The 14,036-nt window shown below is 41.8% G+C and overlaps 1 protein-coding gene across 25 annotated transcripts in view; it reads left to right on the forward strand.

Moving 5' to 3' along the window:
* Positions 1 to 14,036, forward strand: part of SULF1 (sulfatase 1) — a 191,504-nt gene that overhangs the window by 149,493 nt on the left and 27,975 nt on the right. For all 25 annotated transcript variants that reach the window (XR_008504139.2, XM_063668856.1, XM_063668855.1 and 22 more), the window contains 6 exons: positions 3,997 to 4,213; positions 6,884 to 7,133; positions 8,481 to 8,577; positions 9,024 to 9,118; positions 9,423 to 9,488; positions 10,748 to 10,920. Coding sequence is in view for 24 of the 25 variants with exons in the window: in XM_063668856.1 (XP_063524926.1) it covers positions 3,997 to 4,213; positions 6,884 to 7,133; positions 8,481 to 8,577; positions 9,024 to 9,118; positions 9,423 to 9,488; positions 10,748 to 10,920 (898 nt within the window). In the remaining variant the exon portion in view is untranslated. The remainder of the gene's footprint in view (positions 1 to 3,996; positions 4,214 to 6,883; positions 7,134 to 8,480; positions 8,578 to 9,023; positions 9,119 to 9,422; positions 9,489 to 10,747; positions 10,921 to 14,036) is intronic.

Raw genomic sequence — 14,036 nt, forward strand, 5'->3', positions numbered from 1 at the left:
AATGCTAAAGGCAGAGATCATCCAGGTAGATGGATAAGCCTTAAACCATTTGGATTTAAGACAGATATACATACAGACAGACACTCAAATGCTACTAATTCCCAAACTTTGCGAAGTTATGAAAAGTTATTTATTTTGGCAACACTTTCCCCAGCAATAATTCTATATAGCATATAGTTATATGTTAATGGAGTTTTCTGTCAGTTTCTGAGCCCAGGCTGTAGTGCAGTGGCATGATGGCATGATCTCAGCTCACTGCAGCCCCGACCTCCTGGGCTCAAGTGATGCTCCCACCTCAGCCTCCCTCCAAGTAGCTGGGACCACAGGCATGTGCCAGCATGCTTAGCTATATATACCAAAGGCATGTGCCAGCATGCTTAGCTATATATGCTTTTTTTTTTTTTTTTGTAGAGACAGGGTTTCACCATGTTGCCCAGGCTGTTCTTGAACTCCTGGGCTCAAGCAATCTACCTGCCTTGGCCTCCTAAAGTACTGGGATTATAGGTATGAGCCACCACACCCAGCTCTGAGAACTTTTTTGATAACTTCATGGCACATCCTCAAGCTAATTGGATAGCCATGAATGCTATAACTGGGTCTGTGAGTGCCAGAAACCCAGGCCTGGAAACCACTGACCTCCACATTAAATGGCAGAATCATGAACAGGCCGCATGCAGTTTTCAGCTAAGCCAAAATTCTGTCACTTATCAACTAACTGTGGAGACAGCGCAAAGATAACAGGTTTCACTTAAATAAAGCACATAGTCCTGAAAGCATAGGTGCACTGATAGTATTCATCCATCCAACTGGAGTCATTTTCTGACCTGCTTACATCAGTACATTTCTAGACACAGCTTCCTTTGCGCACACCACCCCCACCAATTACACACATCCCTCTCAAAGACCCATGCATCTGAGCTACTTAGACTTAAATATATCCCTCCTGCCTTCCCCGTGGAATCCAGCTGCAAAACTGTCCAGTAAGCAGTTGCTAATGTAAAGCAGTGGCCTGAACTCCAACTGCACATTAGAATCATCTGGGGAGCTTCTGAAAGTCCCTGTGTCCAGCCAAATTTGAGAACCACTCATTTTACCTAACTTCCTGTGTTTAATTAAGTTGACTTCACAATTTTTAAGTTAAATCATCTCTAACTTAGTCCTTAGGCTGTTCTTGTTTGTGTTGCCTTTTTGCGGCTTTTAAGTAAAATCCACCCTCTGTATCCATGGGTTCTACATCTGTGGGTTCAACCAACTGCAGACTGAAAGAATGGAAAAAGAAAAGATGATTTCGTCTGTATTGAACCTGCATAAACTTTTTTTCCTGTGATTATTCCCTGAACAATACAGAATAACTACTAATTACATAGCATTTACATTATATTAGGTATTACAGGTAATGTAGAGATAAAGTATACAAGAGTATGTATGTAGGTTATATGGAAATACTACATTTTATATCAGGGGCTTGAGCATTCGTGGATTTGGGTTTCTGCAGGGCATCCTGGACCCAATTCTCAGTGGATGCTGAGGGATGACTCGTTAGTTGCCTGTCTGTCCCTTGAGCTCCTGCTTCTCTGGATGAAGATGTTAAACATTCAAGACATCCTAGCCAATCCACAAAAAAAGGTTGTACCCTGATATGGCTTGAAACAACCAAATTCAGTAGTACCAAGAGTATAGGGGGCTAAAGCAAAATCATAGAAGAAGTCCTGTATCTCTAGGATATGGGGATTATAAAGTAGAAACCAAAAAGCAGCTCTGATAATTCAACACATATTGAAGACATACAACTCCCTTAAGAGAAAACAAACCATGGCTCTGCATCTTGGTTCATCATGAATAATTGCATGTCATTTTGTACACGAGTGTCAGTTATCGGCAAAGCCATCTGGGACCTTTGGCCAAACTTTACCTTGCAGTAGGACACTTTGCAACCAAGATATCACTCCAAATATGGTACTGGTACAAGAGAGAGGCATGAGATCCTTTTAAATAATGCATGAAAGAACATCTTTTATTTAATAATTATTTATCTGAATACATTTGAAAATATACGTGGCACAAAAAAACATAATTTTACAGTGCAGATAGTATTGAGCTGTCCACAGTTTAGAAATGCACCCATTTAAAGAAGAGTTTCTCACTCTTTAAATAGATATGAACAAAAATAATAAAGGATAAAGAAAAGTTTCAGTAGATAATAGTACACAACTGATAGACCTATATGGAAAGGAAAAAAGACAAAAGTTTGATGACACTATATTTTAACTCTGTGACAACTGTGTCCAACTTAAAATTAAATATTCTTCCTGCCTCCCAAATTAATTTTGTAGGGAGAAGGGGGAAAATAAAATGTAAAAGAAGTTATTCAGTCTTTAAGTAAGATGTGGAGGATCCCAGGAAACGACCCCCAGGGTGAAGAGCTATTATTTCAGCCAGGTTGAGATTCAGTAAGTGCAAGGACCCTTAGTCCGGAGGCAGTGTCATATTTACTCGGATGTAAGCCTGCAGCATCTGTGGCAGGTGTATTAGAAGGCTCAGTCTAGAAAAGTCAGTGCAAGCTCCCCGTGTGTGTCTGTTGGGAAGTGAACTCTGTCTCACATAGCAGCATGCCCACTCTCTGCTGAGTGTGCAGTTGAAACTGCAGAGTTCCCTGATCCCTTTCACAGGATGTACAACAGGGGTGTGGCATGCCTGCTTGGTCACCACCACTGCTGAAACCCCTGATGAGAGGGGGAGCACGCAGATGGGCAGGTACAGGAACCAGGGCGAGTCCTTTGGGCTCCAGCCCTGCAGTAGTATCTAGGGGCGGGTGCCGACGGCCCCAGTGTTACAATGCCCTTTTAGCCTTGCCATCTGCAGACAGCTTGTTAACCAGTTCAATGGACCCTCTGCCTTTTGACAAGGGCAGAGGGCCAATATGACAGCTTTCCGTATCCCAAGCTCTTGCCTAGCTCCTGGAAGAATCAGGTCACGCACGGGCTTGAAGGATGAATGCAGGGTTTTACTGAGTGGTGGAGGTGGCTCTCAGTGGGACAGATGGGGAGCCAGAAGCGGGGATGGAGTGGGAAGATGATCTTCCCCAGTTTGGCTGCTGGATGGCTATACTCCTGTCTGACCATCCCTAGCCAAGCTCCTCTCAGTGTTCAGACGTTCCTCCTCTTCTGTCTTTCTCTGCCACCTTGTTCCACCATTCGTCTGCTTGTCTCCTCATCTCCTTGTCTGCTTCTGGAGCCTGGGTTTCAGGGTTTATATGGGCACAGGATAGGTGGCATGGCAGGCCAAAAACAACTTTTGGGCTGCAAAAACAGGAATCCCTGTCCCCATTTAGGGCTGTAGGTTCCCGGGCTTGAAGGTGAGGCCTTTGCCAGGAAACTACCTTCTTCTACCCAGTGTTTCCCTGTCTCCTGTCCATATCACAATGTTCTTAGAAGAATAAGAAAAGACACAAAAGAAAGCCTGACAAGTTTGCTAATGTCTGGGGTATATGAGAGTTGGCTCGCCCCGTGATGGGCTCCAATTAAACTCGTCTCTGTCTTCTTCATGTGCCGCTCTTCCCTGGCTCACATTAGAAATTCAGGAGCGGAGAACAAAGCAGCCAAGTTTGTTTTTCCAGAGCAGGAGGGGTCTGGTGAAAGCAGTCCTGACAGCTGCACCGTGTGTCTTGGTGAACTAACGGCTTTTACATGTTTCATTCAAGACTGTTTAGTCTGCGTGCTAAGGATTCATATATCAGTTTTTGGCTCTAGTGTCATTGAGGTAGTTTGATTTCCAATGATTTCGTTGTCATCTGTATTTGCCTACAGTGAAAGAAATAACTGAGAGTTGAGTTATTGCAGAGTCACTTAAAAGCTTGCCTTTCTTCACTCACTCTCCTTAATCATATTGCCAGTGCTTCTAAAAAAAAAAGAAAAAAGAAAAAAACTAAGGCAGCAGCTCTTAATAAATAACACCTGGAGCACAATCGGTAAACTGCTTTCACGTTGGCTTTTGCAGAAGTGGCAATGCATTGAGGATACATCTGGCAAGCTTCGAATTCACAAGTGTAAAGGACCCAGTGACCTACTCACAGTCCGGCAGAGCACGCGGAACCTCTACGCTCGCGGCTTCCATGACAAAGACAAAGAGTGCAGTTGTAGGGAGTCTGGTTACCGTGCCAGCAGAAGCCAAAGAAAGAGTCAACGGCAATTCTTGAGAAACCAGGGGACTCCAAGTAAGCCATGCTTTTGTGACCATCTCGATGGTGGCCTAGGCCTGTGGGAATAAACAATAGAGAGACGAAAGGGTTGCTCCTTCTACATTTTAGATATTATCAATGCATCATTTTTAGGCTAAAAGCACATCATTGATCTATTTAAAATAAGAAAGCTGCTAAGATTAATGTGACATTTTGCTTTGTAAACATTTTCACTTAAGCATAGAATGAAAATATAGTTCATAAAAGCACCAGATGCAAAACATATGCACACATAAAAGAGTTTATAAAATGGTTATCCCAAAAGGTAAAGGATATGGTTTAAGTCCATTTTATTTTATCGTAATGCCAACATCTTCTGATTTGTCTGCCTGAAGTTTCTTTTAAAAAATAGTAAATACAAGGTTTCAGTGTGTATGCATTTACTTTTAAGAGGAAAAGCATAAACACTTTTTTAAGGCTGTATTTTAATCTCTGTTTTAGGACAATATATATATGTTTTAATTCTGTCAAATCGTTGGATCTCGTTGACTGGCAGGGACAAACTAGTTGCAAGTTGCATTCAGTATGAAAAACACTTCCTAGCATTTTCTTAATAGCTGTAAGAAACCTGTGATTATATAAATGTGAAAATCCACGGGCTGACACCCTCCACGAAAGAATGAATCTAGTACCACCTAGTGGAGTAACATGGAAAATGACTCAATTTTTATGGTGATTTCTTTCTATACGGTTTGGAAAGAGGCAATTTAAGTAAATTAAATTCTATGTCAAAGATTTGGAAATCAAATCATACACTAGAACAATGGAAGCCCTGAGAACAGGCATTTTTATTGTAGACTCCACAATATGGGCTTTAGGGCCATTTGCCCTGATATTTCATCCAAAATTGTTAAGTGTTTTCCATGTGTATATGGACATTTGTTTCCACGTCAACAATTTTTAACAAATTTTAAAGGAATCCGTAAGGCAAAATACTAAGAATCTTTGATTTGGGAGACTTTTTTTCTTCCCTAAGAGAAAAATTCCAGGTCTAATAACTCACACGAAGATATCAAATTTCTGAAAATCAATAAGGCCAGGCGCGGTGACTCACACCTGTAATCCCATCACTTTGGGAGGCTGAGGCAGACAGATCATTTGAGGTCAGGGGTTCCAGACCAGCCTGACCAAACTGGTGAAACCCCATCTCTACTAAAATTACAAAAAAATTAGCTGGGCATGGTGGCACACGCCTGTAATCCCAGCTACTTCTCGGGAAGCTGAGGCAGGAGAATTGCTTGAACCTGAGATGCAGAGGTGGCAGTGAGCTGAGATCGCACCACTGCGCTCCAGCCTGGATGGCAGAGTGAGACTCCGTCTCAAAAAAAAAAAAAATTAATAAGGGACGAGGACCCCGACATGCTCTTTTATCAGAAGCTGATTAGCAACATTCAGTTTAGAAGAAGTAGGAGTGCCCTCTTCTCTTCCAGAAAGTTCGACCTTGTTTCCCAGGCACTGGGCATAAGGCACATTGATTTTTCAGTATTAGGCACAAACACAAGTCTAGGGCAGCTCTCTCAAACTGTATGGAATCTTGTGTATTTGAGAGCAAGAGTCGGTTTTCACCCTTTCTGCAAGGATGGAACTCATAAGCACTCTTATTGACCCCTTCTACTGTCACAGAGGTTGCTCCCTGATCTGGAAACTGCAGGATTCATCTGACAGGTGTCTCAGAAGCATGACAATTCTGATTCCGCAGCCAGTATGCCCCCCTTCTTTCTATGTTAGCAGCAGGCTAGAGAGATAAGGCCAGATGAATATGCCTCTACAGAGCTAAGAGCATCCAGTATTTGCACGTTAAAGTTCTTATCTGGTACACATGAGCTCTTGAAAAGGTTCCATAGTCACCAGAAAGCATGCTGCCCTCTCCCCATCCCTGCCCGCCCACCCCCTGCCTTAACCCTCCTCTGCCAAGTATAAAAGTGAGTTGGCTGATGAAAGCGTTAACAGAATTTAATTCCTCTTAGAGTAATCCTCTACTATTTGTACAAATAGAAGTTGTCTAGAGCATTTGCCTCTTTGAAAAAGCAGCCCAATGTAGTGGTAAGACCTCATAGTCTGAGAGATTATAGTCCTAGCTCCATAACCTTGCAAAATGTATGTGACATTCAAAACTTCAGTTTTCTCATCCATAAAATAAGGATGAACCTGTATTGACAATCTGATGTTTTTGTATGTAAGGGTTTTTATAATAATACCTGTTCAAGACTCCGGATTAGAGATAAATATGAAGTATATAATACATCGCAAAAGCTCAATAAAGGATAGTCATTATTACTAACACCATAATTGGGAATATGGTTTTATCCAAAAAAATAGCCTGAGCAGTTCACGTTGAAAACCAAATGTAGAAGTTCACAGCCTGCCATGAATAAAAAGGATCCTAGAAATCACCTGGACTAACCCCCTTACTTGACGGATGAAGGGCTGGAGGCCCAGAGAAGTGTGTCATCCATCACACTGCCAGGGAATGGCACTACCAGGACAACCTCTGCTACCGTGAATTGCAGGCACCACGATGCCACTCAGCAATGCAGCATGGACTGCTTTCTCCTCTCCAGGATCCCTTCTGGACCAGGTGATCACTTTCTTCCCTTGTAAGCTACATCAGGACATCCATAGTAATGTATCTTCCCTTACTTCTAGAGTACAAGCCCAGATTTGTCCATACTCGGCAGACACGTTCCTTGTCCGTCGAATTTGAAGGTGAAATATATGACATAAATCTGGAAGAAGAGGAATTGCAAGTGTTGCAACCAAGAAACATTGCTAAGCGTCATGATGAAGGCCACAAGGGGCCAAGAGATCTCCAGGCTTCCAGTGGTGGAAACAGGAGCGGGATGCTGGCAGATAGCAACGCCGTGGGCCCACCTACCACTGTCCGAGTGACACACAAGTAAGAAGGCTTTATTTGTTCACTAGGGTTGATTTTCAGAATTACCACCACAACACACCATATTATCACCATTTTGCACTTGGCAAAAAAGCAGTATCACTTGGCAATATGGTGCCTGAGGGCTGGCCTATGTAGCAACTGGGGGTTAAAGAAACAATGAGTCCACGCAATCATAGGCTTGGACACGTGCTTTGGGCTTGATTTCACATTAAGACTGATCAGCTAGGAACCCAGCCAGAGTAATTCACATTAAGGCTGATCAGCTAGGAATCCAGCCAGAGTAATTCCGCCACATCTTGACTTAGCAGGCATGGAGTTCATGAGCCTAAGCAGTTACCTTCGCAGGCATCTAGAAAACAGATGGAAACAATTTCAGAGGCTGGAAGTTCTTCCATATTACACGATCACTGTCACTTGGAGCAGTTGTGTAGTCACAGCCTCAGAAACGAAACACAGTCCAAGGGAGGACAGTGAGTCCCAGAAACACTTCCAGAAAGATGATGTAGGTTACGAATGGATGTAAGATGTACAAACATCTAACCAGTCCCGAATCACAGAGAGGGCCCTGGAAGTCAAGGAGACACGGAAGGGAGATGATTCCCTCATAGGTTTAATGAGCTCACTTTGTTCTTTGGCTCCTTCCAAAGTCTACTTACTCTCTTGATTAGGAAATGTTTTCTTTCTGAATTTATTAGCAAAATCTTTGTTTTCTCTCCCTAATTGTATCACTTTAAGGAGATGGGGCACTGTATGCTCTGCCAGGATTTTTATCTCTGAGGCTCTGGTCTCCTGGTGCCTGAAGTTGATAGAGTTATATACTAAGGGGTTTAGACCAGAATGCATTTCTCTTACATTATTGATTAACCCCATATCCCACCTGCTGTCTATCCCTGGGGTTGTTTCTTTACTTCAAAACTCAGTGGGGTACTTAAGGCACTCTCTTTTTAACAAAATGAGTGGAATGAATACTCCCCTTCTGAATCTGCTTTTCTTCAAACAAGCCATTTGCATTATGATGTGAAAGGTCCCTTTTGTTCTATGTCTATTTGAGCTTGAGTTTTTTGGTGGTATCCTTTTCATGGGAGTGTGAGTATTGAGAACTGCCTTGAAAAGTGATTGTAGGGATGATCTTAGTCACAGAGCTGTGACACCATCCACCCATGTGACATTTTGTCCTCACTGGTGGCTAGAACATATTCCCATTGATGCTGGTCTTGGATCAGCTCAACGGTTACTGCATGTATCAACATTAAGGATTTTGAGGATATAAAGTTCTCTTTGCTATCTTTAGTGTTTTCTACTATTAGAATATAAACCTATTTCACATGGTTTTGGTTTGTTTTGCAGGTGTTTTATTCTTCCCAATGACACTATCCATTGTGAGAGAGAACTGTACCAATCAGCCAGAGCATGGAAGGACCATAAGGCATACATTGACAAAGAGGTCAGCCATGGCTACGTGACTGTCAGATATATTCCAAACTCAAACTCGGCCTACCAGCCCTGCTGTGTCTGGTGGGACATACCATAGATACACATCATCTATAATTATGTGAAAAAATACAAAAAAAAGTTATTTGTCTTTCTCCAGTGATTTAATGATAGTCCTACTGAAAACAATATAGAGTATGAGAAGACACTGGGAACTGACTCAATGGTCTTTTGAAATCTCTGTGAGAAAATGATTCAGTTAAAAAAGAGGAATCTGCTAATGTTTATCTATAACACATGGGTTATAGACATATTCTATGCTCAGTTTGTTTCTATGTTAAGTATCATCTCAGATGAATAGCTATCATTACAGAACAGAGAAAACAAGGTGAAAAGAAAAGTACTTTGTAAAGAAAATCCTGATCTTAATATGTAATTGCTTGAAAACATGTTTTCCAGATTGAAGCTCTGCAAGATAAAATTAAGAATTTAAGAGAAGTGAGAGGACATCTGAAGAGAAGGAAGCCTGAGGAATGCAGCTGCAGTAAACAAAGGTGAGCTTGTTTCCATCCATGCTCCACTTTCCAAATTCATTTTCACACAAGCCAGAGGCATTAGCACTGGGCTCATTTTTCTCTTTTACCTATAGAATGTATTGCCATAGAGTATGATAACCTAAGCTATTTAAGTCAAAGTAAATATGCTTAAACTTAAGCAGAAAGTAAAAAGTCCCATTCAGCCAAAATACTTACAACATCACTGCCTTCCTTCTTTCTATTTTGCTTTCTTTTTATAAAATGAACACTTTGATCCAATGCAAGGCTACGAAGGCTCACTTTTTAATCTTCTCACCTGCAGCTATTACAATAAAGAGAAAGGTGTAAAAAAGCAAGAGAAATTAAAGAGCCATCTTCACCCATTCAAGTAAGTAACTTTCTGTTTTCCACATTTGCTGGGAGTCAATGACTGTCCACCTGGCCCTTCGAAGAGGCTGGAGGGACCCCTGTGTTCCCTGCAGTGCCGCTTCAGAACAAGTAGATCCATCTAGGAGGGCACCTAGCTCATGAAGTTGAAAGCAAAGCCCCACCTCACCAAGGGACTGTGGCAATGCTCTTGGCATCCTTCGTTGGGGAGCCATGCTGAACTCCACTGTCATTCTGTGGGTGCTCCCTACTTGGCAGATGGGACCAGTAACTAGATTTTACTCCACGCACTGCTTTCTGTGGAGAGTGCTTGAGGGTTATAGACTCTCTCAATGCAGTCGGTGTTCTATAGAGCAGCCTGGAATAGTGCTGAATTCTGAAAGTGGGAAGAAATAGAAATTGTTTTAAATAATAGCAAAATTTGCATGTGAAGGAGATTTAGTATTAAACTTAAACAAAGTTTAAGCCTTTTATATAAAAAAAAAATTTAAAAAATTCTAAAAAATAAAGGCTATCTAAACTTGTTTAGTAGAATTTGTCGAAGAATTTTTTAAACTTTTTAATACAAGCCATCTGGTTCAACTAACCTTTAACTCAATGGCTGATTGGTACTCGGCTGCCAAAAAAAATAAGCCATTTGTCCAAAGAGTATGGCTAGCAGGATCCTGTCATTCACATTAACATTTATTTCTATCGATGTTTCCATGCACATGAGGAGGAAAATGTTGGTCCTCTTAGGTTCAATAAGGTCCCAAGAAAGCTGTCACTGAATGCATTTACCTTCAGTATTCCTTTTTTGTTGTTTCTTTGAGACAGAGTCTCACTCTTTTGCCTAGGCTTTAGTGCGGTGGTGCAATCTTGGCTAACTACAACCTCCACCTCCTGGATTCAAGAGATCCTTGTGCCTCATCCTCCCTAGTAGCTGGGACTACAGGTGCACGCCACCACATCCAGCTGATTTTTATATTTTTAGCAGAGACAGGGTTTCACCGTGTTGCCCAAGCTGATCTCAAACTCGTGACCTCAAGTGATCCGTCCGCCTTAGCCTCCCAAAGTGTTGGGATTACAGGTGCAAGCCACTGTGCCCAGCCTGCCTTCACTATTCCTGATTCTATTTTAAGTCCCTCTATACAAAATGAAGGTCGTCCATTATCTCTTATCAAGCATCTAAATATTTGTGCAAGACTCACAGCAACAAGCCTATTTTTAATTGAGAAAGTGCCTTCTGAACACTCAAAATAATCCCTTCTCTTGGAACAGGGAGGCTGCTCAGGAAGTAGATAGCAAACTGCAACTTTTCAAGGAGAACCGTAGGAGGAAGAAGGAGAGGAAGGAGAAGAGACGGCAGAGGAAGGGGGAAGAGTGCAGCCTGCCTGGCCTCACTTGCTTCACGCATGACAACAACCACTGGCAGACAGCCCCGTTCTGGAACCGTAAGTTGCTTGTTCCAAATGCCACTTCCTGCCGCCATGCAGAGACAGCGACTCACAACTTAGATCAGAAATTCAGCATAAAACACGGAATCTACAAAGATTCAAGAGAAAGGCATCATATTCTACTCTATACTGGAAACTCAAATGATTTTGCCATATATGACTGTTTTCTTTAAATTTTTTCTGGCATTTTGTTTGGTAGTGCCAAGGTTCTCCCTGGCTTTTTCCTCCTGATGATGTTGTTTCACATAATACCCAGCACCTGGCACAGTTTTTACCCAGTAGAACTGTTCTATAGCTAAATAACGCAATGGATGAACATCCCATAAATGGATGAACAATTTTGCCCCAAACAGATTTTTTTCTGCTTTATTTCAAGTACATAAGTGTAATAAAAGGAAGTAAAAGAATAGTAAAAGCCTCTTAAATGCAGGGCCCATATTCTACTTATTCTCAGTCCACTTCAGGACCAGCACTAGACTTGTAGAATAATAGAGACTCTACAAAATTATTTGGTTTTACATTGAATTGCTAAGGATATGGAATAATAACATTTGTGCACTTTTAAAATTAGTGCTTATATTTTCTTTAGTGGGCTGTGCACATTATTCACTGAGGCCATATAGAAGTAATACCGTACATTCTTATAGTACATCCTCTGATTGAAGCTTACCAGCCTATAGAGTAGATGAAACACAAAATCTTCTAACTGAGAAGCTCACTAGAGACCACCCGGGCTACTGTTTCTCAAACTGGGATTTGGAGACTCCAAAGAATTGATAGACCATTCCTGGGGAGATCTAGGGCTTGTCCTAGGAGACTTTATGTTTTCCCTTTCCATTTTGGTGTTTCTTGATTTCAGGGTCCATGTTTGCATTTCTGTTTAAAATCACATCGAGGCCGAATGAACTCTTAAAGTCACAGCATTTAACTTTTAATATAGTTTCTGAAACTGTAGTGTGGGAATTCCTGAGGGTTATTCAAATCGCTGGGGACAGTAACTGGGGACACAACATTTAGCAAGACACTTTATTTTCTGTGCTCATAATATATTTGAACGGGGTACAGGTAGAAAAAAAGAAAGTAAATTAAATAAATAAAATAATTATGAGTTGTAGTAATGCTATGAAGGAAACAGTGATCAACATTTTTTTTGTTTGTTTTTTATTATTATTATACTTTAAGTTTTAGGGTACATGTGCACAAAGTGCAGGTTTGTTACATATGTATACATGTGCCATGTTGGTGTGCTGCACCCATTAACTCATCATTTAGCATTAGGTATATCTCTTAATGCTATCTTTGAGGTGAAATTTTGGCTGAAACCTAAAGGATGAAGAGAAGCGATCCCTGTGGGAGGGAGCGTGTTCCAGGCAGAGGGAACAGTGCAAGCAGAGGTCCTGAGGAAGTCTCGCCTTTGGTGTATCCAGGAATAGAAGCTCCTTGAAAGCTGAAGCATTGCAAAACACAAGGTTATAGTTGCTTATGGCAGAAGGAGGCCCTTCATACCTCTATCTGCTTTTTGTCATCTGAGTTGAGGCCATCCTGCCCAAGCCACCACCATTTCTTACCTCGGCCACTGCCAGACCTCCTCTGCAGCCTCCCAGGCTCCCCTCTGGCCCTCACCAGTCCATCCTGCTCAGAGGAGCTTGGGTGATCTTTTAATGACCCCTGCTTTTCTTAAGCTAAAGAGCAGAATCCCTTCACCTGACCCCAGAAGGCTGAGGCTGCAGTGAGCTGTGATCGTGCCGTCACACTCCAGCCTGGGCAATAGAGTGAGACCCTGTCTCAAAAATAAAATAAAATATAGCAAAATCCTTAACATATCCAACAAAACCCCATATGCTCCTATCCAATCCTACACTGGGACCATTGCCTCCTGTTCTTGCCTGCTTCAGCCACTCAGCTTCTCTTTATTCCATAAGCATTTCAAGCTCCCTCTCGCTATGGGGCCTTTGTACTTGTTTCCCCTGCCTGGAAGGCTCTTGCCCACAGCCCCGTGCCCAGCAAACAGTACTCACCCTTCAGACCTCAATTGCGGTGTCACTGCTCGTGGACACCCTCTCTGTGCCTCAGACTAGGGTCCGCCCATTTGATAAGCTCTATCAGCAAGCTCTGTTTTTCCCCCATGGGGCGTATCACATTTGTAATCATAGTTTTTTTGACGATTGTTTTTGCTTAACTGTTGTCCTTTCCACTAGACTGTGAGTTTCTCAAGATAAGAAACCATGTCTGTGTGATACTGTATTCCTGACCCAAAGGAATTGCTTAGTCAATTTTAGGTGAATAAATAAACAAACAAGCAAGCCACCCTGTCCAGATCAAATCAACTCATGTCAATTTAACAAAGCTTTGAGTGCCTGCCACTGGGTGTCACTGTGCTGGTGAGTGAGGAACGTGCCTGCCATCACTCTGCTCTTGTACACAGGAGCGAATTAGGAACTGATCCCATTCAATACCAAATTTGATGCTCCTTCTGATACACAATGTATTCTTGGTGCTCTGATATTCTAGGACAGTGGCTTCCAGAATTTTTTCCCAAAAAGCCACAGTAAAAAATGCACCTTATATCAGGATCCTGTATACATATGTGCACATATTCAAAAAAGTAATACTGTGTGTGCTATGCTTAAATATTTTTATCCATTTTCTATTACATATTTTAATAATATTATTGCTATATTCCTCATATTTGCTATGTCAATTTAAGCCCTTGGCACAGTAAGACTCAATAACATGAAAAAAAGAAGAAGAAAAGAAAAGTCAAATCCACCCAGGCACAAGATCCTCCAATGCAATGGTCTCTAAACATTTTTTTATTATGTACCCATATGAATTTTTAAAATAAACACACTGTCTATATTTCATTACACTACTATACAAATATACCTGTGTATTATGAAAATATACAAAATAAAAAGGCCAAGAACAGCGATTCATGCCTGTAATCCCAGCACTTTGGGAGGCCAAGGTCAGAGGATCAGTTGAGCCCAGGAGTTCAAGACCAGCCTGAGCAACATGGTGAAACCCTGTCCTACAAAAAATACAAAAATTAGCCAGGCTTGGTGGCGCCCGCCTGTAGTCCCAGCTACTCGAGAGGCTGAGGCACGAGGATC

The sequence above is a fragment of the Pongo pygmaeus genome, chromosome 7, assembly GCF_028885625.2.
Source record: "Pongo pygmaeus isolate AG05252 chromosome 7, NHGRI_mPonPyg2-v2.0_pri, whole genome shotgun sequence".
In the NCBI taxonomy this organism is placed as follows: Eukaryota; Metazoa; Chordata; class Mammalia; order Primates; family Hominidae; genus Pongo; species Pongo pygmaeus.